The sequence below is a fragment of the Sorex araneus genome, chromosome 3 (assembly GCF_027595985.1).
Source record: "Sorex araneus isolate mSorAra2 chromosome 3, mSorAra2.pri, whole genome shotgun sequence".
NCBI lineage: Eukaryota > Metazoa > Chordata > Mammalia > Eulipotyphla > Soricidae > Sorex > Sorex araneus.
The window spans coordinates 76,596,864-76,620,310 of record NC_073304.1 but is presented as its reverse complement, the minus strand read 5'-3'; the positions used below and the strand labels follow the sequence as shown (position 1 = coordinate 76,620,310).

At 43.5% G+C, this 23,447-nt stretch overlaps 1 protein-coding gene and 6 non-coding genes across 7 annotated transcripts; 3 read left to right on the top strand and 4 right to left on the bottom strand.

The window, feature by feature from the left end:
• Positions 1-1,632: 1,632 nt before the first annotated feature.
• Positions 1,633-2,640, bottom strand: LOC101555544 (olfactory receptor 6S1). The gene has a single exon (XM_004609710.2). The coding sequence runs from the start codon at positions 2,638-2,640 to the stop codon at positions 1,633-1,635; it is 1,008 nt and encodes a 335-aa protein (XP_004609767.2).
• Positions 2,641-11,133: 8,493 nt separating this feature from the next.
• On the bottom strand, positions 11,134-11,223 carry TRNAY-GUA (transfer RNA tyrosine (anticodon GUA)). The gene is given in 2 exon segments: positions 11,134-11,169; positions 11,187-11,223. It is a non-coding gene; the product is annotated as a tRNA-Tyr (tRNA).
• A 1,004-nt stretch (positions 11,224-12,227) lies between these two features.
• Positions 12,228-12,319, bottom strand: TRNAY-GUA (transfer RNA tyrosine (anticodon GUA)). Its single transcript is given in 2 exon segments — positions 12,228-12,263; positions 12,283-12,319. It is a non-coding gene; the product is annotated as a tRNA-Tyr (tRNA).
• Positions 12,320-13,165: 846 nt separating this feature from the next.
• Positions 13,166-13,247, bottom strand: TRNAL-AAG (transfer RNA leucine (anticodon AAG)). Its single transcript has one exon. It is a non-coding gene; the product is annotated as a tRNA-Leu (tRNA).
• A 7,900-nt stretch (positions 13,248-21,147) lies between these two features.
• On the top strand, positions 21,148-21,220 carry TRNAT-UGU (transfer RNA threonine (anticodon UGU)). The gene has a single exon. It is a non-coding gene; the product is annotated as a tRNA-Thr (tRNA).
• Positions 21,221-22,078: 858 nt separating this feature from the next.
• On the top strand, positions 22,079-22,167 carry TRNAY-GUA (transfer RNA tyrosine (anticodon GUA)). The gene is given in 2 exon segments: positions 22,079-22,115; positions 22,132-22,167. It is a non-coding gene; the product is annotated as a tRNA-Tyr (tRNA).
• Positions 22,168-23,026: 859 nt separating this feature from the next.
• Positions 23,027-23,098, top strand: TRNAP-UGG (transfer RNA proline (anticodon UGG)). Its single transcript has one exon. It is a non-coding gene; the product is annotated as a tRNA-Pro (tRNA).
• The last annotated feature ends 349 nt before the right edge of the window (positions 23,099-23,447 follow it).

Genomic DNA, 23,447 nt, shown 5'->3' with positions numbered 1-23,447 from the left:
ACCTGTGGTATGGTCTCTAACACCACACACACACACACACACACACACACACACACACACACATACACGCACATACACACATAAAAAACAAAAGAAGATTGAAGTCAATAGATATAAAAATGTAAAATGATGGGAGAGAAATTCAAAGGGCTGCAGTGCATACTGCCCCCCTCCCACCCACCTAGGTATAGTCCTGGTGAGCCCCACCACCTCTGAGGAGCCCCGCAAGAAAAGAATGTAAAAAGATGGGTAAATGAAACACAGTGCAATGACAAAATGAGTGAAGATGTTTTTAATTTATCTTTGTAATAAAGTGCGGGTTAGAAAACCACATCAAATTCTATTATTCATAAAATTTCTCTTTGACATGCCTCTCCAAAGGCATCTGGGATTATCATACAGAAATGTCTAAAAAAACAACATTTATTTGCTCTCTTTTCTATTTACTTTACAGTAAATAAAATTGGTGGTGGTGGGGCATATACAAAAGTATCCAGATAAGCTATTGGTTTGTTATTATAAGGGAACTTATTAAAATTCTTGATTTTCTTCAACTGTAGGAAGACTACTGAGAATTTTAATCAGTTTTTAACTTTTGGTAAAGGTTTCCACAGACCCTTTTATGTATTGAATAATTGTTATGAAGTCTTTTTCCAGACAAATACATATTGGCTTAGACACACAAAATTTATGTAACTATGGGATTTACACATTTTTTAAGCTCATTTTCAGACCTTCTGAAATGGTTACCAGGTACCATTTGGGACTTGCTCTTCAAGCCCATGTTCTCCCTTGAACACAAATATCTCTTAATTGTCTCTATGTTTTTTTGCTTGCTTTTTTCCACTGTGGAGGTTAAGGCTTCATGAGTGGGAGGTCTTACGCTAATAAGATGGTGCTAACTATGGTATAGAAATATGAGATAGAACTAATGAATTTTTTTTTTCTGAGAAAGGATAGTCTTTGTGGGATTGGTGTATAATTAACAGGGCATTTGCCCCACACATGACTGACCTGGGCTCTATCTCCAGCATCTCCAGGAGTATTTCCTGAATGCAGAGCCAAAAGTAACTCCTGAGCACTGTAGGGTGCTTCCAAAAGTAGGAGAAGGAGGAGAAGGTAGAGGATGAGAAAGAGGAAGAAGAGAGGAAGAGGAAAGAAGAAGAAGAAGAATAAGAAGAAGAAGAAGAAGAAGAAGAAGAAGAAGAAGAAGAAGAAGAAGAAGAAGAAGAAGAAGAAGAAGAAGGAGGAGGAGGAGGAGGAGGAGGAGGAGGAGGAGGAGGAGGAGGAGAAGGAGAAGGAAGAAGAGGAGGAGGAGGAGGTGAAGGAGGATGAAGAGAAAGAGGAAGAAGAAGAAGAAAAGGAAAAAGAAGAAGAAGAGGAAGAAGAAGAAGACATTATGACTTAAAACTTTTTTTTATACGTTTCAGAATTCAACCATCCAATCTTCACTTATTTTCTCCTGTTTTGGGAGGTGGGGATGGAGGGCATTGTACTAAATATGGTGATACTCAGTAATAACTCCTGGCTTGATGTTCAGGGATCACCCTTGGCTGGACCCAGGGGACCATATGTAGTATGATGGGTTGGGTTGAGGTCAACTTATGCAAGACATATGCCTTAACCCCTATACTATCTCTCTGGCCCACCTCTTATTTTCTTATCAAAACTTTTAGCAAGGAAGACATCCCCCATAAAACTTGTCATCACCTTCTTAAACATGTCCTTCAAGACTTCCTTGACTCGCTCATTGCGCAGGGCATAGATGAAGGGATTCAGCAGAGGCGTCACAAATGTCGTTACCACTGTCACAGCCCAGTTAGTATCCACAGAACCACTCTGGGATGGACGGACATAGAGGAAAATGGCACTTCCATAGAAGAGGGTCACCACCATCAGGTGGGAGGTGCATGTAGAGAAGGCCTTCTGGCGGCCTGAAGCAGAGGGGATGCGCAGGACAGTTGAGACAATGTGGCCATAGGACACAGCAGTAATCAGCAGGGAGGATATAATGACAAGAGTGGCCAAAGCAAAGTCGGTTTCCTCCAGCTCCTTGGTGTTGGTGCACGCCAGGCGCAGCAGCGGGCCACTGTCACAGAAGAAGTGCTGCACCACAGCGTCCTGTTCACAGAAAGGAAGCAAGGCCACGGCCACCGTGGGGCCAAGCACAGGGAGAAGCCCACCCATCCAGCAGGCCAGGGCCATCCGTAAGCACACAGCACCATTCATGAGCACGGGGTAGTGCAGAGGGTGACAGATGGCCAGGTAGCGGTCCACAGACATGACAGCCAACAGCAGGAACTCAGAAGCCCCAAGAAAGAAGTAGAAGTAAAACTGGGCAATACATGCAGCAAAGGAAATCGTGTGTTGCCGGGAGAGGAAATTACTCAGCATCTTGGGAATGATGACTGAAGTGAGCAGGATCTCTAGGCAGGAGAGGTTACCCAGGAAGAAGTACATGGGGGTCTGCAGGCGAGTATCTGCTCGTATCACCCCAATGATCAAGACATTGCCTGTAAGAGTCAGCAGATAGACGAGAAGGAAGACAGAAAACAGTTCTGCCTTTGTGCTGTTGAGACTGGGGAAGCCAGCCAGGATGAACTCTGTCACACCACCGCTATGGTTCCCTCCAGGAGTCATTATTCTTCCCACCTGTGCAGCAACATGAATGTGACTGGGGTGAAGACAGCCAAACTTTTATAATGATAAACCACATACTCTCCACTTTTTCCAATCACAGAGTCGGCCAAGATAGGGAAGGACCTCGGGTCCTCAAATAATTTATTTTCAAGTTGGAGATTTTCTGATTTTCCTAAAAGGTAACTAAAACCTAGCATGTATAAAATGTTAAGACCCAGGCTTGAGAGATAGCTTAATGGATGGGAGTAGAGGCTTTGCACATCTGAGGCCCTTGGCACTGTGTGATCCCCTGAACAGACAGGAAAGACTACCAAGCTCTGAGACGGGAGTAGCCCTGTGGCCAAAAAAAAAAAAAAAAAAAAAAAAAAACCCAAAAGTAATCAGGAGTATTCTTCATCTCATCTACTTTCAGATTCTTTTTTTTTTTCAGTATAGGAGATCAAATGCAGGGCCTCTCTCATACAAGGCAAGTGTTCTACCACTGAGCTATATTCCAATCCCAATTTTCAGATCTTAAGTAGTGATAATTTATTACCATAGAGTAATAATATCACTGAGCCTCTGATTTGGACAAAAATATCAGAAAGTTGATTTCGTGTCATGAATATAATTCTATGAGCCAGAGTCATAGTATAGAGGGTAAGGTGCTTGTCTCGCATGCAGCCAACTGGGTTCAATCCCCAGTACCCATATGGTCCCACAAGCCCTGCCCTGAGTGATTCCTGTGCCCAAAGCTAGGAGTCACACCTGAGCCCTCACTGGATATTGTCCAAAACCAAAACAAACAAAAAAGAATATTATTCTATTCAACTGGTATCAGAGCTTGAGCCAGTCCACCTAGCTTTAAATTTAGCAATTTTATTTACCAGTTGAGTAACCATGGAAAAGTTACCATGACCTCTCTGTATTACTCAATTGTAAAATGCTCTAAGAAGCAAGTAAAGTCAGGGTGCTGAAAGTCTTAAAACAAATTTCCAAGATTTAGCAGACAAACCATGTGGTAGAAAGTCTAGATTATAAATCTGGCATCAGATTCTAGGTTGGGCTTGCCACTTCCCTTAGACTACAAATTCTGCCTATTTGTCCTCTATAGCTTACCATAGAACGCATTATAAGAAATACAGGCCACCTACATGGCCAAGCACATGTAAAGCTCACATCTGCCCTCTTGAGATGTGTACTGGGGCTCTCTCCAACTGTGGAGAAGCCCATGTTCTTTTTTGAGTGCACTTCTCCCTCTTTCCCCTTCCTCAAAGCCTCCAAATAAAATCTGTTTTGAAAGAAAGAAAGAAAGAAAGAAAGAAAGAAAGAAAGAAAGAAAGAAAGAGAGAGAGAGAGAGAGAGAAAGAAAGAAAGAAAGAAAGAAAGAAAGAAAGAAAAAGAGAGAAAGAAGGAAAGAAAGAGAGAAAGAAGGAAAGACAGAAAGAAAGAAAGAAAGAAAGAAAGAAAGAAAGAAAGAAAGAAAGAAAGAAAGAAAGAAAAAGAGAGAAAGAAGGAAAGAAAGAAAGAAAGAGAGAGAGAAGGAAAGAAAGAAAGAAAGAAAGAAAGAGAGAAAGAAAGAAAGAAAGAGAAAGAAAGAGAGAAAGAAGAAAGAAAGAAAGAAAGAAAGAAAGAAAGAAAGAAAGAAAGAAAGAAAGAAAGAAAGAAAGAGAGAGAGAAAGAAGGAAAGAAAGAAAGAAAGAAAGAAAGAAAGAAAGAAAGAAAGAAAGAAAGAAAGAAAGAAAGAAAGAAAGAAAGAAAGAAAGAAAGAAAGAAAGAAAGAAAGAAAGAAAGAAAGAAAGAGAAGGAGGGAGGAAGGAAGGGAGGGAGGGAGGGAGGAAGGGAGAGAGAGAGGGAGGAAGGGAGAGAGGAAGGAAGGAAGGAAGGAAGGAAGGAAGGAAGGAAGGAAGGAAGGAAGGAAGGAAGGAAGGAAGGAAGGAAGGAAGGAAGGAAGGAAGGAAGGAAATTTAGGTCATTAGTACATGTCTTATACTAAGTTATTCTTTTCATGGGTTATTTTCCCTGAAACATCAAAATCTAATGGAACCCAGCTTGTCAAAAAGAGTGCTTTCGGGGCTGGAGCGATAGCACAGCGGGTATGGCGTTTGCCTTGCATGCGGCCGACCCGGGTTCTAATCCCAGCGTCCCATATGGTCCCCTGAGCATCGCCAGGGGTAATTCCTGAGTGAAGAGCCAGGAGTAACCCCTGTGCATCGCTGGGTGTGACCCAAAAACCAAAAAAAAAAAAAAAAAGAGTGCTTGCCTAACAAACATACTATCTGTTTTTGTTTGCTTGATTTTGGGTCACACCCAGGAATGCTACAGGCTATTCTTGGCTCCCTGTTCCCCCCAGGGTTGTTCCTGATGTTTAGAACCCAGACCTCCTTTATGCGAAGCAAATGCTCAGCCTGTTGCACTAGCTCTCCAGCCCCATTATCTTTTTTTTTTGGATCACACCTGGCAATGCACAGGGGTTACTTCTGGCTCTGCACTCAGGAATTACCCCCTGGCGGTGCTCAGGGGACCATATGGGATGCTGGAAATCTAACCGGGTCAGCTGCGTGCAAGGCAAATGCCCTACCCACTGTGCTATTGCTCCAGCCCCCCATTATCTTTTAAAGAGAGAAAAAGGAGAAATTACATTGACTCAATGACAGTTGCGCATACACATATTTTTGTTTATTGTCAAATATTCTAGAGAAGGGGTTGGAGCGAGAGCACAGCGGGTAGGGCATTTGCCTTGCACGCGGCCGACCCGGGTTTGATTCCCAGCATCCCAGATGGTCCCCTGAGCACCGCCAGGAGTAATTCCTGAGTGCAGAGCCAGGAGTAACCCCTTTGCATTGCTGGGTGTGACCCAGAAAGAAAAAAAAATTCAGGGGCTGGAGTCATTGTACAGATGTTAAGACACTTGCCTTGCACATACCTGACCCAAATTCAATCCCTGACACCCCAGATGGTCCCCTGAGCCTCCCTGAGCCCACCAGGAATGATTCTTGTAGAGCCAGGAGTAAGTCTTGAGCACAGCAACAACAACAAAAACTTAAATATAAGTCCAGCTCTAGAGTACACCCCAGCAGACTTTGTTCCCAGAAAACATGAGGCTCTTTATTTACAAGTTCTTACCTGCGATTCCTTCCTGGATAGAAAAATTTTGTAAAATTATCTAGGAGAAAGCAATTCTTTTTTTTTTTTTGCCAAAATAAACTCTTTAAAGTCTTTATATATGCATATATAAATGTATATATATGGACATATATATATTTATTTATAGTCTATGTTTTTCAGTCAGTAGACTTCACATTCACATTTCTACTTTATTAAATACTATAACTTTAATAATCAGATGAGAGATCCCTGTAGTGAGCAATAAGAGTTACACACTTAATGTAGTGTGTGTGTATTTACAGTGGCACTGATGCAGACAAAAAGACTTTTGAAATCATATGTCATTTTCTGAAAACATTGAAGACTGTAGTTGATATGCACAATTTTTCTGATCAAGTAATATTATTTTGAGCTTTATACATGACTCACGAGAACACTCCTAAAACTTCATAATATTTGCCTTTATTTTCAGGAAGGAGGCACACCTTGCAGTGGAGAAAGCAATTCTAAGGGCTTTCTTCCAGGGTTTCCATTTACTCAGTCTCCTCTCCTTCCAGTAACTATAAGAAATTGTCTTATAAATCAATAGAAATCATTCAATGTTTGCTCTGTTAATTATATATCAGAGCTATTATTGGTGATTCTATGAATAAAGGAGCCATTGTCACTCTCCTCATGGAGCTCACTTACCAATAAGAATGACAGAAAAAGTCAGGTGGAACAAGTAGAATGTCACAGATAAACATGCCGTCTAAGCTTAGTGGAACATAGAAGAGGAAACAGCATACTTGAGACATAAGTATATGTTCTGGAGAAAAGTGAAGCCTAAAATAAATACTGAAAACTAAGTATGCATTTGATCAGAGGAAAAAAACTGTTTAGTTTTGTTTTTAATTTTCAAGTGCTTTTGGATTTGGTTTAACAGCTTACTAGCTCTTCCACTGATTTACTGTTGACAAAAGAAAAAAAAACCCTTGCACACATGTTTATTTTAGCACAGTACAGTTTAAACATGTTTTAGTAATAGAAGATAGAGTTGAGGAAGAGAAAAGCCTCTCTAGAAATCTAAGTAGGAGCATATAAGATGGTATTCTACAATATCTATGTGCCTATTTGATTTTCTTTGATGACTTGTATTTAATAATTGGAAGTTAAATAGGACAAATAAAAAGTTAAATAGGACAAATTCACATTTGTTGACTTGAAATAATTGGGCTTACATATTTTTTCTTTGTAGGATTTTTATGTTTACACCTCTACTGCCTGATTTCCTTCCCTCACAATGTTCACTGGTTCATCTGTTTTATTTTGCTTTGTCATCAATTTTATAATTTTATTTGAACACATAGGTGATACCATTCAATATGCAACTTTTTTTTCTTAAGAAAATAGGGAATTTTTTTTTTTTTTTTTTTTTATTGCTTGGGGGCCATTGCTCAGGGTTTACTCCTGTCTCTGTACTCAGGGGACACTGTATCGAACCAAGGTTGGCCCTGTGCAAGACAGAAGCCTTAACTATTGTACTATGCTATCTCTTTCTTTCCCAAAGAAAGGTGTTGTTGGTTGTTTTTTCTTTTTTTTTTGCAGGGGAGAGGGTGCATATCTGGCTGTGCTCAGGACTTACTCCTGGCTCTGCACTCAGGAATTACTCCTGGCAGTGCACAGGGGACCATATGGGATGTCAGGGATCAAATTTGGGTTAGCCACATGTGAAGTAAGTGCCCTACCTGCTGCACTATCTCTCCAGTGCCAAAGAGAGGGGTTTTTAAAGAAAAAAAGGAACATGCAAGCACAGTACTTTTTTGGTTAGGTCATATACCATAGGTGGAAGGTAGCCTAAGCTAGACTGGTCACTTTGGGGATTTTCTACCTCTCTGTGTATACTTCCAAGAACTGAATCTAACTCTATCATAAGTGAGAAGATGAGTCCCAATCTTAAAATAAAGAAGAAAAATTTCCCTACTTACTCCTGATGTTTTTGATGTCTCCATGAGGGTGATGCTCATTCTCAAGGGCTCTTTCCCTTTTATTGTTTATTTTTGGTTTGGCGATCACACCCAGCGGTGCTCAGGGGCTAGTCCCAACTCATGACCTTGGCCAGGGATGAGCCTGCAGTGCTGGGGAGTGGGGTACCATGCAGAGCTGGAAATTGAACCCAGGGGGCCTGCACACAAAGCCCCTGTCAGCCCATTGAGATATCTCAGACCCTTTTTCTGTTGGTTTGGATCCCCCTCCTGCTCCATTGCAGAGTTCCCCTCATACCTGGTACTATGAAGCTGACCATTGCCTGGCAATCTTGGAGCTCCTGCGGATGGACAAAGCACTTGGTAAAACAGGGAGTTGTTGGGTAATTTGCTTCTTTTTCCGTGCTTTTCTCTTGAGTATGGCTCCTTAGGTGCTAGTCTTTGTAAACAAAGACATTTTCCAATCAGTTCTAAGGAGGACACATCACACAGTTTTTTTTTTTTAATGGACAAGAGTGGGTTCACATTTCCTTCCTTGTAGCTAGAGGATTTTTTTTTGTGGTGTGATCACTGTTTTAGGCTTGACTAAGCACACTTGAAGTAGAGGAAAATAGTTCATAATTCCCCAGACTATAACACTATTAGAATAAGATGGGTCTGGAAGGCAAGGGTGGGAATGAGTGGGGTTAAATGAACTATGAAAAGATTTAAAGCACTTACTTGTAGTGTTTTTTTTTTAAGTGTAGTGATTGAAAAAAAATACTCTATTTAAAGGTCTTCTCTTTTAGCTGATGAGTTTTATGTACAATCATCTTTCCTGTTTTAGACACCATAGGGTCTGATGGTTTGAGTGCAGGGAGGAAGAAGGCTGAAGTCACTGGTTTCTGACAAACTTCTCAATAGGAGCAAAGGATCTTTCAGCTTCCACTGAGAATGCCCCCTTCCACTGAATACTGATGGCGTTAAACAACAGGAACCCAGCTAGCAACAGTGTCTGCCAGAGGAAAAAAAAAAAAAAGACCCAAATGATGAGGTTATAGAACAATGAGAGAGAATAATTCCTAAAAGACCCAAGGGAAATATGCCTTTGAATGGAAATTTCCCAAGCTCTGTGTTTGACAAATCCAAAAAAGAAGACTAACCTTTCTTTCAACAAGTGGTGACTGGGAATGTTTCCGCCTTAAACTGTCAACTATCTCAAGCCAAGTACCACCCAAAGTGCAGTGGGAATAAGAGACGGGCTGGGATTTGACCTGACCTGTAGTCATTATCCCTATTTCTCCCGCGTGACACTCACGGGAAATGTTTATTTCTCAAACAACACAGATATTGTGTCTTCTCCCTAAAGACTTAAAATGATATTTGGGATTCCCTCCCTAGGTTTCAGGGTTGAGAAGTGATAGGAATCCCGAGGGTGAGAAAAGATTGGGGAAGTTTTCTTGCATCATCTCTTACTTCTGTTTCTTTCAGTTTTGTACTTTATTCTCTTTAATAGCATATAAGACATCACACATCTAATGTATTGTTTTGGAGTTTGGACCATTTGTGTTCACTTTGTTGCCCCTAAGGACTTGACTAATTTCTACTCAGGTTCTAAGACTCTATTTTCTTTGAATATTATCTGTTCTTTGGAGAAGTTTCTTCTACCTACTCCTTTCAACACCCAGCCCTTAACTATTCTGTCAACATGAATCCAGCAGGTTCTGATGATCTCAGCCTCAACTCTTGATCTATGGTGTGAAAACTTTGCTAATCATTTGTTTAGAATTTTTATGTCCGTGATTGTTAAATGAGGTTGTTCTAAAATAATTCCTTCTTTTAATGTTCATGACAGCCTTTGAGAGAAAATTCATATTAGCTTTGAAAAATGAGTTATTTCTGGATTTGTGGGGCTTTTCAAGTTATTATTACAAATTTGTGAGGCCACATCTTGCAGTGCTTAGGGGCTACTTTCTGTGGTTGAGGAAATAAATGAGGATCACTTGCATGCCCCTGTGCTATCTCTCTAGTACTTGCTATGAATTTTTGCTTCTCCCATTTTTGACTGAATAACACTACCATTATCTCTTCAGTGCACCTGGAAAATGTTTTTTTATATATATATTTTCCTATTTCCAGATTTCCTCACTGGTGGTGAATCAGAATGCCTTACTTTCTAATTAGAGGAAGCTTCCTCATTTACTTTTGTCACAGAAAACTTTGGATTCTTTGCATGAAACATGTTATCTCTGCTTAGAAGCTTAGAAGAAAAATGTAGGTAGTTTTCTTTTCGTTTGTTTTGTTTTTGGTCTTCCAATAAAGTAGGTCTCTAGTCATTACTTCAGGATATAATGATTCATTTTTTTCTTGAGTATGCTGAAATGCCTTCTCAACAGTAAATGATTTAAATTGGGTCTAGCCTTCATAAGACACTGGGCAAGGTGCTGACAGTACCAAAATGAGTATGACATTACTTCAAGGAGCTCAGTCCTAAAGACGATACTAAGCATATCAGTACAGTGGTAGATAGAGAGATGAGGAGTAACCAAGAACACTGAAGAAGCAAAACAGAGGAAAACCAAATTAAGATTTGGGACGCTAGGAAAAAATTCTGGTTAAAAAAAAAAAGTGACCTTGAAACGTGTGAGAAAACAAGAAAGGATTTAATGAGAGGAGGCAGAGGGACAAAAACAATGACCTTGCATTTGAAGTCTAGGAAATACTGGAGTCACACTGGCGGGAGCGAGATTGGATGGAGACTGAGTAAAATGGTCATTTCAAAGGTGGTCCATTCTGGACTTCAGGACTGTTAATAAAATAATAAGGTGTAAGGTGAACCGAGAAGGAAACTCTTGTGGGCACAGTAGTGAATGCTGCCTTCTCCTGGGTGCTCCAGGACACTGAGGCAGGCACTCACTTGCCTCTTTTGTGACACAGATTCTGACACACAAGAGACAAAGCTGTAACAAGGAGGAAAGCTGTGCAAACTAAGAAACTACTTATTATTTTAGGCTTTCGTCTTAAGTGTGGTTTCTGGGACGCTCTTTCTGTCTCATAAAAACACAAAACTCGGAGACGGTTGCTTTCTGATCCCGAGGGGGCTGAGTCATTGTATGGTCTTGTGGCAACCAAGCTTTAGCAACACCCCCCCACACACACACTTTCCCCCACGCCCGCACTTTTAGAAAAATACTTTCATTTGCAAAGTACTCAAAGACTGTGCCTTGAGCAGATTCTAACGTTCAGACATGAGAATTACAGGCACATTTTAGTCTGTGTGCGGTCTAGGAGAGGCAGACAAAAGGTGAGCCCAAGATTGGATTGCTGATCCTCACTCAGTCTGGCGACAACAGCCGCCTTGGAGGTTATCATGCCCTGTCCGGTGAGGTGCGACTCTGAGTTGGCAAGAGCTGGGCCTATTATCGGCCCAGTGATGGGTTAGGGCAAAAATATACAGCGCATCTCCTTCGAGCCGGAATCGAACCAGCGACCTAAGGATGACTACGACTACACAGCCTACAGTCCTCCGCTCTACCAGCTGAGCTATCGAAGGGAGCACACCCTTGACCTGGGGCATTATTCATTCATGAGACGACGAACGCCTAGCCTAGCCTGGGGCCCGCCCCGGGTCCAAAGGGCTCGCTTGTAGCTCTGTAGCCGGCTTGGGAGGGAACCGCACATGCGCCCTCTACAGCGCCCCTCACCGGGCGGCCCAGACAAACCACCGCATCACTCCTGCCTGCGCTCAGCCTCAGCGCTCTGCCTCGGCGTCTTCCTCTGCGGGCTCTGCCAATTCAGCCCCAGCCGCAGCCCTGCAGCTGGTCCACTGACCCGAGCCCCTCGGGATGGACGGTGGAAGGCGGTGATTCTGTGTCTCTCCGTGTGAAGGCTACACAGCCTCCTCTTCTGGACCCCAGCGTTGACTCAATTGGCTTCTGTCCCCCGGCTTCAAGCCGTTTGTTTCAACTCTGAGGCGGCTCTTGGAGATCTAAGTGCGGACTCCGGCTCTCGAGCTCCTCTCCTTCCTGTAGGTCTCCGTTTCTTCGAGCATCCTCTCTGCTCCAAGTAGTTGAGGGAGTCAGTTCAGGACTTTTAGGCTTTCGTCTTAAGTGTGCACACCTGGGTGAGAATAATTCTTGACCCTGCCAAAGGAACTAAAACGGTCCTGTAGCCACAAGAAGATGTTTGGTCAATGCAAACGGAGTTTAGCCCAGGCCATACCCCTGTCCTCCAGTCAGGAGTCAAGACTAAAATTGAGGCTGAAACGGTTAACCTTGACCCACAGTGTGGTGGTGTAAGGTTCCAGGACAGTTCCTGACTGTCCACCTAGAGCTGGCACCCTGGAGAGGGAGAGTCAGCTAAACACAAGTTAAAAAAGAGCCCGGTAGATCACAGTACCACAAGGCTGGTCGCCGATGGCCCGTAAGGCAGGAACTACAAGATGCGTTTTCAGCTGGAGAGTTAAGTGTATGAATTTACATAAACCGTTGGAAGAACGACTTGATTGTTGCCACACGACGCCGAAAAGGCCTCGACGTGGCAAAAGCCTTTGGCACCTCCTTCGAGCCGGAATCGAACCAGCGACCTAAGGATGTCTCACAGAACTAGCTGCCTACAGTCCTCCGCTCTACCAGCTGAGCTATCGAAGGGCGCGCGGGAACTCCCCCGACGTTACTGGCTCTTGATTGACGCAAGTCAAGCTTCTGCCTGCCTTGTATCTAAAGACCCTGCTTTGATGGGAAACCCTTTAACCAGGAACCGTGTTCGCCTCCCCTGGTTTTGAGCCCTGTCATCGCAAAGGATAAATAAACTAGGATGGAAAATGGAGGATTGGGAAAAGACTAAATAATAGTGGCGTGCTTAAGTGACAGAAACCTGAGCATCGGGAGACCCTCCTTCCCTCCCTCCCTCCCTCCCTTCCTTCCTTCCTTCCTTCCTTCCTTCCTTCCTTCCTTCCTTCCTTCCTTCCTTCCTTCCTTCCTTCCTTCCTTCCTTCCTTCCTTCCTTCCTTCCTTCCTTCCTTCCTTCCTTCCTTCCTTCCTTCCTTCCTTCCTTCCTTCCTTCCATAATCAGACAGAAAACTCGACACTTTTGCACCTCTAGTGAAACTACTGTTCAGTTTTCATGCCAAAGAAATTGCCTCTTTAAGTTTGCTCTGACTGCCAGTGAAGCATGTATGTTTCCGTTTGTGAGTGGGGAAAAAAAAGTTAACAAAGGACACTTCGTGTTTCTTCCCAGCCCTTCTATCAATTTTCGTGCTGTATTTTTCCTTCTGGGATCACCCCTGCATCATTAGGTTTCATAGCTTTGATTACTCTTCATAGCTTTTATTTCTACAGACGGTGTAATATTTGTCTGACGCTAAAATACTTCACTCTTGTATCCTCACACGCTCTGTTCTTTTTTTCTTTCTTTCTTTCTTTCTTTGTATCTCTTCCCCAATTCAGAGTTACACTTCCAGAATTGACTTGGGTCATTACTAAAAGAGATCATTTTGGCAGCGGTGGGATTCGAACCCACGCCCCCGAAGAGACTGGAGCCTTAATCCAGCGCCTTAGACCGCTCGGCCACGCTACCAGATGACAAAGGCGTCATTTTGTTGTCAACTACCATCATCATTCACTTCTGTTTTGTCCTAGCTCGCCAAGTCCTAACTTCAAACAGTAACTAAAATCAAGCAGGGAAAAAGGGTTTAGTATAGCAAGGCTTGCTGCTAAAGGTTACTTGACTGGATTACTCCTCTTCCATCAGACTTTAAATGGGAAGAGATCGCCGAGTGAAAGCGGTAACAGTGAATAAAATCTATGTCACACACTAGGTGGCAGACGACTATGTTTTATTGTTCACTTTCTCAAACAAAAGTCACACCCTTTTGTTTATTGGGAAGATAAACGCTACAAATTTCTAGCGTTGAGGGAGTATGATAGAGCAATTGGAGTTTTTAGACATTTGTAAAAGCGTGAGTACCTACTTAGAGCTGGAATCTAACCAGTAGTTCAAAGACGCCCACGAAACTACAGTCCTCCCTTTAACCGAGATATCACAGAAAGCGTGCATGCGAGTCTGCCGAACTACTTGCTTCAGAGAACGCGAAGCCCCTCACTTATGGTGCGTCGGTTTTATTTCTCTTCTGTTGAGAGAGAGAGACAGAGACAGAGACAGAGACAGACAGACAGAGAGAGAGAGAGAGAGAGAGAGAGAGAGACAGAGAGAGAGACAGAGACAGAGACAGAGAGAGACAGAGACAGAGAGACAGAGACAGAGAGGCAGAGAGAGAGAGAAAAAATTTCTAGTCTAGCAACGCTCAAGCTTCCTGATATTGCTTAGTTAATAAATATTGCTTCCAAATATTGTATTGCTTGACTACCATAACCAAACAACAAGCCAGAGTTCAGTGGATTGGAAAGCAGTGTGTAATGGAACACAACCACACACTGATGTTGCTCATAGATTACAAGAAGGAGCAACATAGAATGAACCTTTCCTGATCCTTCTAAATTCTTGGTTAGTCTTTTGGTTTCTTCCGATCTCTTATGGGTTCCAGTGTGACCCAAGGTCCTGACCCCCTTAGTTCCACCTGCGGTGAGTCTGGACTGATAGTCTTTTTTCAGGGAGTAAATACATCCACGAATTGATACCTGTGAATAGACTTCTAGGTTCTGATTGAACTGATCCTAAAGCTTTCATTTACGACCATAAAGCACTCAGGGGCTGACTTGGTTGGTCTATTCTAAGACTACAGACCATTCAACCTAATTGGTCCAAGGCTGACTTCATTAACTTTTTTCTAAGAATAATGACAACTCCATAATTTCTTACAGAGTTTATTGAAGGAATGGAACAGAGATACTGTTCCCAGCATTACTGCACATTTGCTAAGCTTCCCTTCCAGGAATTAGGGAGCCTTGGTTAGTTGCTGTACTTTTTATGCTCTGGGACATGTGTGTTGACTGAAAAACTTCACATATGAATTTGAAGTATTGCATAAAGAAATAAATAACACACTTCTTTTAGGAAAAACTAAATATAATGTAGTATTCCCAGCTCTTTCAATGAGGTCAGCATATTTTGATATTAAAACTAGATAAGATAGTACAGAAACTATAGAGCAATCTTTCGAGAACACAGAAGAGGGAAAAGGGAAAGACAAGAGCAAAACATCAGCAAGTTGAATCCACAATATGAAATACTAATAATAATGCATCAGGATCAAGTGTGACATAGGTCTTTAAAAAGCAGCTGGTTTAACATCTGCTCATTTATTCTTGATACAGACTCAGTGAATTAGGAAATGAAGAGAACTTTCTCAACCTGATGAAAGGCACCTGTAAAAAAAATTTCAGCGAAAACCATCCTTAGTCATAAAGTAATGGATGTTTTCTCTGTAAGATAAGACACAAATAAGGACACCTATTCTCATCACTTTGGGTCACATTGTATTTACTCACTATAATAATGAAAAAGGAAAAGAGAAAGAAAAAAATTAAATTGAAGGCACTCAGACTTAAACAAAAGAAAATTGTCTTTTTGGTAGGGGAGGGGGACACACTGGCGGTGCTCAGAAACCTTATGGTTCTGGGGATCAAATGCAGGGCTTGTGCATGCATGCTCTCCATCTCTCTGAGCTACTTCCATGGGCCATAAGGCTGTCTCTTATTCCAAGAAAACACGGACATCTTTATAAAAATACAATGAAGTGTAAAAAAAGCTTCAATACTATAAGTGAATCTATGAAAGTTATAGGATATAAGATAAATATTTAAATTGACTGTACAGGAGCCAGACAAATAGTAGTGCTTGCCTTGCACATGACCAACTGGGATTTGATCCCCAGCATTCCATATGGTCCCCTGAGCAATGCCAGGAATAATTCTTGAGTGCAGAGCTACTAGTAACTCCCTCAGTATCCCCACGTGTGGCTTCCAAACCAAAAGTATATCATACAATATATAGGTATAATTATATATACTAGCAATGAACAATTAGAAGTTAATGATTTAAGAGCAACCCAATTTATAATTGAGTCATGACATAAAAAATAGTTGATGATGCTATATGTCCAAAACTTATCCAACCACAAAATTGTTGACATTAAAACTAAAATATAGACATTTCACACTTGTGAATTAATCAATATTGTTATCAATTGGCCAATATTTACACTGATTATTCCTCATTGATTTAGAGCTTCAATCCAAATAAAAAATCTCAACAAACAGGCAGATGGAAGGGAAACTGGGGACATTGGTGGTGAAAAATGTACACTGGTGAAGGGATAGATGTTGGACTGAAACCCAATCATGAACAACTTTATAACTGTGTATCTCATGGTGACTCAATTTTAAAAATACCTAAAAAGTCTTTTTGAAAGTAACTGACAAGCTGACTTCAAAATTTATATGAAAAGACAGACTTGAAAAGCATAGCATGTTTAAAACAAATTTTTGAAAAGAACAAGCACGTAATCTCTCTGATATCAAGATTTATCACAAAGTTACCACAATGAAGAATATAGTATTAATATTGTAGTACTGTAGCACTGTCCTCCCGTTGTTCATAGATTTGCTTGAGTGGGCACCAGTAACGTTTCCATTGTGAGACTTGTTACTGTTTTTGGCATATCGAATATGCCACAGGTAGCTTGCCAGGCTCTGACGTGCGGGCGGGATACTCTCAGTAGCTTGCCAGGCTCTCTGAGAGGGATGGAGGAATTGAACCTGGGTCGGCCGCGCGCAAGACAAATGCCCTAGCCGCTGTGCAGTATTAATATTAAGGTATTAACAATAGGTCTGCAATATAGGAGTACAGAAAAAGAACTACATATATATTGTCAATTGATTATTGACCATTTCTAAGAGAATTCATTTATGATATTTTACCAGCTGATATTTAAAATTTCTTTAAATTTTGATCCCAACTTTACCCCACACACAAATAAAATAAATCACAACATAAAAGCAAAAATATTTAGAATAAAATATTTGTTGACTTGTGTATGGAAACCATTTCTTAGGTGTAATACCGGAAGCATGAACCATAAGAGGAAACACACATTTCATTGAAACTCATCAAAATTAAGAAATTCTTTCATGCTGTGACCAAACATTGAAGGACTCAGGATGCAGTGGTCACTTGGGCAGTAGAGCTGCTGGTTTCTGTGGGGCTGTATGACCCTCCTCCTGGTGACTGCCATGGGAGCCATGAGCACCTGCTCTGCCCTGTCTAGGGCCAGCCTGGAGTGAAGGAAGAGGAGAACCTAGTTGCATCACGAACTACAACAGGATGATTTTATAAATAAAGTTTTATTTTTTTTAAATTAAGAAATTCTGCCTTTGAAAGACGTGTGTGTGTGTGTGTGTGTGTGTGTGTGTGAAGCAAGAAAGTTTATATTAAAACTTATTTAGAAAGATGTGAGAGGAGAGAAAGAGAGAAGTGTGTGTTTAGGAGAGAGCACAGATTTCCCAGAGCAGAAGAAAAAAAGCAAAGAAACATACAGACAAGCAAGTGAGATACATGTTCAAGGGAGATCACAGGTATGAAGAGCAAGCCTGCAAGGCTCTTAAGAGATTCAACATACAAGCTACATGCTGGAAAACAATAGCTGTGTTCTTAGTCTTCTTTTTACTCCTAGCAGACACTGTTAAATACTGGAGACATCTTTACTATATCGGAGACAATACTATTGTTGTGTAGTGTACTATATCATATGTCATCTACTATATGTCCAAGGTTGCCACTAAATATTTTACACAGGATAGGCTATCAATGTCCAGTTATCTAAGAGACAAAACAAGGGAATAGACAGTGTTAACCAATCACAAACCCTTGGTCTTGGATTACAAATACCACTCAGTGTGTGTAGGATTTGTGGAGAATGAAGTGGGGACTTGGATAAGAGGGCGGAAATGTCTTTGAACTTCCAGGAAGCCTATGCACTGGTTAAATAAAAGATCAAGAATAAAGCTTTCCTCTTGGTTCAGGGTTTAATGTTCAGAAAGTAAAATACCAGGCTGCCTACCTAACAACTACTGGAGAGGTTTGTTAAAAATATTCATAGATGGGGGCCAGAGCAATAACACAGAGGGTAGGGCGTTTGCCTTGCACGCGGCTGACCCGGGTTCGATCCCCGGCATCCCATATGGTCCCCCAAGCACTGCCAGGAGTAATTCCTGAGTGCAAAGCCAGGAGTAACCCCTGTGTATCGCTGGGTGTGAAGCAAAAAAAAAAAAAAAAGTTCATAGGTGATTTTTAATTTTTCTATTTATTTTAATTATGTCAATGTTTCATTCTTATATTTTGAGATGATGCTATTAGTTACCAGAAAATATTGGGAATTTTTAAAAAAAGACTTCTTTTTTTTTCAAGGCAGTTTAGATTTACAGCAAAATTGAGAGCAAAGTACAGGTAGTTCCCATATGTTCTCTGCCCCAATCCAAGACCACCATTGACTTCTCATACTGGAGTGGTACTTTAAAAAAATATATATAGGGGGCTGGAGCGATAGCACAGCGGGTAGGGCATTTGCCTTGCACTCGGCCAACCCCGGTTCGAATCCCAGCATCCCATATGGTCCCCTGAGCACCGCCAGGGGTAATTCCTGAGTGAAGAGCCAGGAGTAACCCCTGTGCATCGCCAGGTGTGACGCAAAAAAAAAAAAAAAAAAAAAAAAATATATATATATATATATATATATATATGCATGAACCAAAACTAACATATCATTTTCTTCACTTCAAACTATCCTTTATATTAGGGCTCTCTCTTGGTGTTGTGTATTCTATGGATTATGTCAAATGTATAATATATATTTACTGTATTATGTAGAATAGTTGCTGGTCTGAAAATGCGTCCAGAGGATTTTTCAGAATGTCAAACTTGAAATCACAGTTTGCATCATAGGTACACAAATGGTAGGCGGCAGCATCAAAGGCTCATGTGATATTTTTTGCTGTGATTTAGCATTGGACTTGCACCTTGTTTACAGAGTACTGAAAAGTTATTTTCTATGCCATACACTTTCAGTGTGGACTCTATCAATTGCTTTTGCTGGTAGGAGGTTAGCAAACAGCACTCACTCACAATGAGGCCATTCTGCTTTGGGCTCTTCTAGGGACAGTTGCAGTGGTGCCTGCTGTCCACAGCAGCTATAGCAGTTATGGCAGCAGATTAACCCTGTCTGAGCAGCATTTGTGCTGTGGACAGCTAAAGGATGTCCTTATATTTTAATCTTGTTCTATACTGAGATCTCTTCTCCCATTACAATGTTGCTGTTCTTACATTCTTTGAAATTTTCTGTTTAGTCATTTTGAAATACTCAAATAGAATTTCTAGAATAGAAAATTGCAATTGATAACTATAATTTACTCAGTGAGCAGACGGTCCATTAAACACTGCTGCAGAGAGAATTAGTAGATTATGGGTACAAACATACCATCTAGAATGCAACACAGACATAAAGAAAATATGGAAGAGAAGTTAAAAGAAACAGAGGACAGGCTATGAGTGTCTAACACATGTCTAATCAGTTTCATAAATGGACAAAGTAGAACAAAAACAGCTTGAAAAGGTAATGGCTCAGAACTTTACAGAACGGAAGAAAGACAACATTCTACAGATTTAAGAAACCCTATATCAAGAATCTGACACCTACATCAAATACCATATCTTGAAGAAGCAAAATGAAAAAACAAATCAGAAGGAAAATCCAGAGAGGCCAGGAGTGCTAGAATTTAGGTAGCCTGAATTTGAGATAAGGATAGAGGAGTTTATGGGAATTATACAATAACCAGAACATCTTGCCTCTATCAGTCTCAAAGACCGATAAGGTAAAATCAAATGACATAAATTCATGGGTCGAGTTAGTTCCTGTAAAAATCATGAGCACTACAAAGAGGAAAAAAAGCAGAGGCCTGAGTATGAGCTTGCTCCTTTAAAGAATATTCGTCCTTCCTTTTCCTGCTTCTCAATTGCTCTTCTTTCATAGCTTACTTCTGCAGAATCTCCCTTCCTGTATCACTCTCATTACCCTCTGGTCACTGCAGCATGGCACTGGCCAGTCTTTGGTGTTCCCTTTCTCTGTTTCCCCCCAAGTCTATTCACTCTGCATATTCATACGAGGTGAACGTCTGTTTTTATTTTTGATAGGGCAGTAACTTCATTCCAGAAATCTGTTCCCTGGGAAGGAGCCTGTTTTCTGATCTCTCATGTGTGGGAGGGTGGGCATCTGCCCCAGTCATTGCCTCTTCAATACCAAAATTTTTCTCTTAGACACTGCGCATAACCCTTTTGTACCAGGGATCACAAGGGTCCTCCCTTCCCTTCTGGGTGCAGCTCAAGTCTCAGCCCCTCTGGAAGGCTTCGCTTTGCCGATGGCTCATTTTGCAGGTGTGTGTCAGGGGCACCAGGGGCACTTCACCCCTCACACAGCTGCTTTCCACCATGGTGTTCCACCAAGCTTCACTTTCTTTACGGAAGACGAAGACTGTGCCTTCCACGTTAGGGTCATAATTGTCTCCCAGATTCTGAGGGCTGTACCCTGCTAGTGGAAGTATCAGTGTGCGCTTGGGCGCCAAGTCTCCATCCAGCTGCTGGTGAAGGGTTGGGGTGAGGCAGAACAAGAAGCCATGACAGGCTGCACTTCAGCAAAACAAGCAGTAGGCCTAAGTTTCTGTTTCCCCCAAGAACTATATTCCTGTTTTCCCGAAGTTTGTGGTTAGAGTTACTGGGAACACCCCCCACCACCCCCCAAACTCGTCCCTAACCGTTTACACTAATCAATAAGCCACCCGTCCTGTTTTGCAGTCTGTTCCTGTTGGCACCTGTTAGCTATGCTTCTGTGACGAAGGATACAAAAACCAGCTGTAGCAGGAGCTCGGGGTCCTACTCCACTGCGTTGACTCCACTGCATTGGATGAGGCTTGGACCCTGGCTCTAGCTAGAAATAAAGGTTCCTTTACTTTTTCCATTCTCACTTGTGGAACTGGGCTCTCTGTAAACAGGAAACCCTGTACCCGGGTATAACACTGGGACAAAGATGCTTCCGTCTGAGAAACTCGCGAGGGGCCCGTGGTTGCTGGCGGGCGGGCGTCCTGCGTGGAGAAGAGGAAATTACGGATGGACGCTGGATTCCAGAGGAGAGATCTGCTGCGGGCAATTTTTTCCCCCCCGCAGGGTTTCCCTTTCTCCTGTTTAGTCAGCCTGGTGCGGGGCTCCGGGGTGCGGGTGCGGGCAGTATTTTAATTTGACGTGGTCTCGGGGTGGGTAGATTTCTCCGGAGCCAAAAGCGTGGCGCTCCTGGTCACGGGCCCGCAGTGTGCATTCTTCCTAGCGAGAGCCTGTGGATCGAAGGTCAAAAACTGGGAAACACGGAACAAACGCTACGGCACTGGCACTCCCGGCTTCTAGCATGCAGATACTCTGAGAAGCCGAGCACGCAAACCTGCCTTTACTTAGAAGGAAGAGGACAAACTGTCCGTGAGGCCCTATAGCTCAGGGGTTAGAGCACTGGTCTTGTAAACCAGGGGTCGCGAGTTCAAATCTCGCTGGGGCCTACGGGACGCTTTTTTTTTTTTTTTCTCATCAAAATCAAAATTCATTCCCATTCTCCTCCTCTCCGTTCCCAACACCTCTCACGGTAACTTTAACCCCACAGTAAATTCAGTACATTTTCTTCTCTAGCTGAAGTCAGAGCCTCGGGGGAAAAACCGGCGCTGAGCAGAGGCGCTTCCGGTCGGCCCGGCCGCCAGTGCGCAAGCGCTGCCTCGCGGCTGGGACATCTCCGAGCCGTTTTTTTTCCCTGAAGCGCCCCCTGCGGGCCCCGAGAACCCCCGGCCCGGCTGCGACTGAGCCCGGTTGCCGCACGGAGTGGGGTCGAGTCCGCGGCACTCTCCGGGTTGGTCTCGAGCCAAACTTGGGGCTCAAAAAAATATAAATAATAATTTAAAAAAATGTGGCTTTCTCTCTGAAAAGCCTTCAGACTGTGTTTCCCGAAACGACGCCTCAGAAACACACTTTAGTTCCTCCCCACGGACCTGGCCGCCCCTCTCTTCCCGGGAGTCGCGGCCCTGACGCCGGCGCCGGAAGCGAGGCGGGGAGGCGAGGCGCGGCCGGCGCCCCCCAGCGCGCGACCCCGCTCCCGCGCCCCTCGTTCCCCTCCGCCGGGGCGACGCTCGCGCTCTCGCGCCTCGGCATGCTTGGCTCAGCGGGGCCGGGGGCGGCTTCGCGGATTGATCCCATCTGGGAGGCCGTCAGCGAAGCTGGCAGATCGGCCGGGGCAGGGCTGGCCTCGTGGCCGTGGGCGCCAGGACGCCTTGAAAAATTAATTTTCGATCTTTCTAGCGCCCGTTGTCACCGGCTCTCGGCTCTCGATCTCCTGAATAGAGGATTCCGGCTGTGGCTTCCTCACGCTCCCTTCGATAGCTCAGCTGGTAGAGCGGAGGACTGTAGTCGTGTAATGACGGTCATCCTTAGGTCGCTGGTTCGATTCCGGCTCGAAGGAGAAGCAGCTATTTTGGGGGTTCGTAATATCCCCGCTAATATGAACAGTGCTGATATTAGTAATATGGAGTGATCGCCTTCATCCATCTCCCCCCTCTCCAAGGAAAGGTAGCGCTTCGCCTCGTCGTTTGCACTTGAGCGGCGCACATCCATCTTGTTATGTTGCAAACAGGCAAAGTTGTAGCAACTGGGGAACTCTTGCAATGAGTTGTGTATCCTGTGTCTTTCTTAAGTAGCATTTCCTTCTGTTTTTGACCCCAGGCTGTTGCCTAAGGTCCCAAGGCAGGAGAAAAACCAAGGCTACAGTAAATTTGTGTGTGTTCTAAGACCTTAGGGACACTTCAGTGGCTCCGGTGGGGGGGAACCATAACTCTGATTCCTGCCCGAGTTTCTGCCCCGAAGAGGCTGGAAGAGAGACCAAGGACTTATTTGGGTAAACTCCGAGGATCCGGCTTTCGCACGCTTCCCGCCGCCTGCTCTGGGATGCTTTGATGCATCCCTACTGTCCTGAGAACCTTGGGTTCTGCTGGGCGGGGGGAGGGGAGAGGGGGGCTGATGGGACCACTTGTGCATCTCGGGGCTCGGAAACCCAAATCTGGGCAAACCAAGCCGCGTTCGGATACTTTGATTCCAATGGGGACCCTCTCAAGTAACTAGGTCAGGGGCTACTTCTGTACATATCAACCCACGTCTGGAGGATCTAGGGCGAGGGGCGAGGAGAAGAGAGTCTAGGTTCAGGGTGTGACACCGGATTGCAATTAAGGAGCAGAAAAGGAATTAGGAAACGAAGGACGAAACTGCAGGCAAACACTGGCCAGAAAATGAAGTCCAGAGAAAAGTTTGCCTCGCAGAATCACTGTGGCTCGTTGGTCTAGGGGTATGATTCTCGCTTTGGGTGCGAGAGGTCCCGGGTTCAAATCCCGGACGAGCCCTGCGTTATGGTTATTTTGTTTTGGTTTGTTTTCCCCCACCAAATCTGTAGTTTGGGAAGTACTCGTCTCTCGGGCCTACGGAAACTTTGTGAACTGCCCAAGAGAGGGGACAAAGAACCAGCACGTAGCAGGAAGCACTTAAGGTCTGTCCGTGCGCCCCGAAAGCGCGTGGTTTCTCGACCTTCTGCAGGGGCCACGGGGATAGGGGTTGGGTGAGTGGGGTGTGGGCACTGGGCTCTGTTGGACGAAGTAGTGTGGTCTGCGACCCGGTACGTCGGATGGGGGCTGGGGAGTGGGCGTTCCGGTCTCGAGCCAGAGGAGGGACGCGCCCGCGGCGCCTAGGAGCATT

Coding starts and splice junctions, on each gene's coding strand:
- LOC101555544 (XM_004609710.2), bottom strand. CDS start 2,640: ATGACTCCTGGAGGGAACCATAGCGGTGGTGTGACAGAGTTCATCCTG.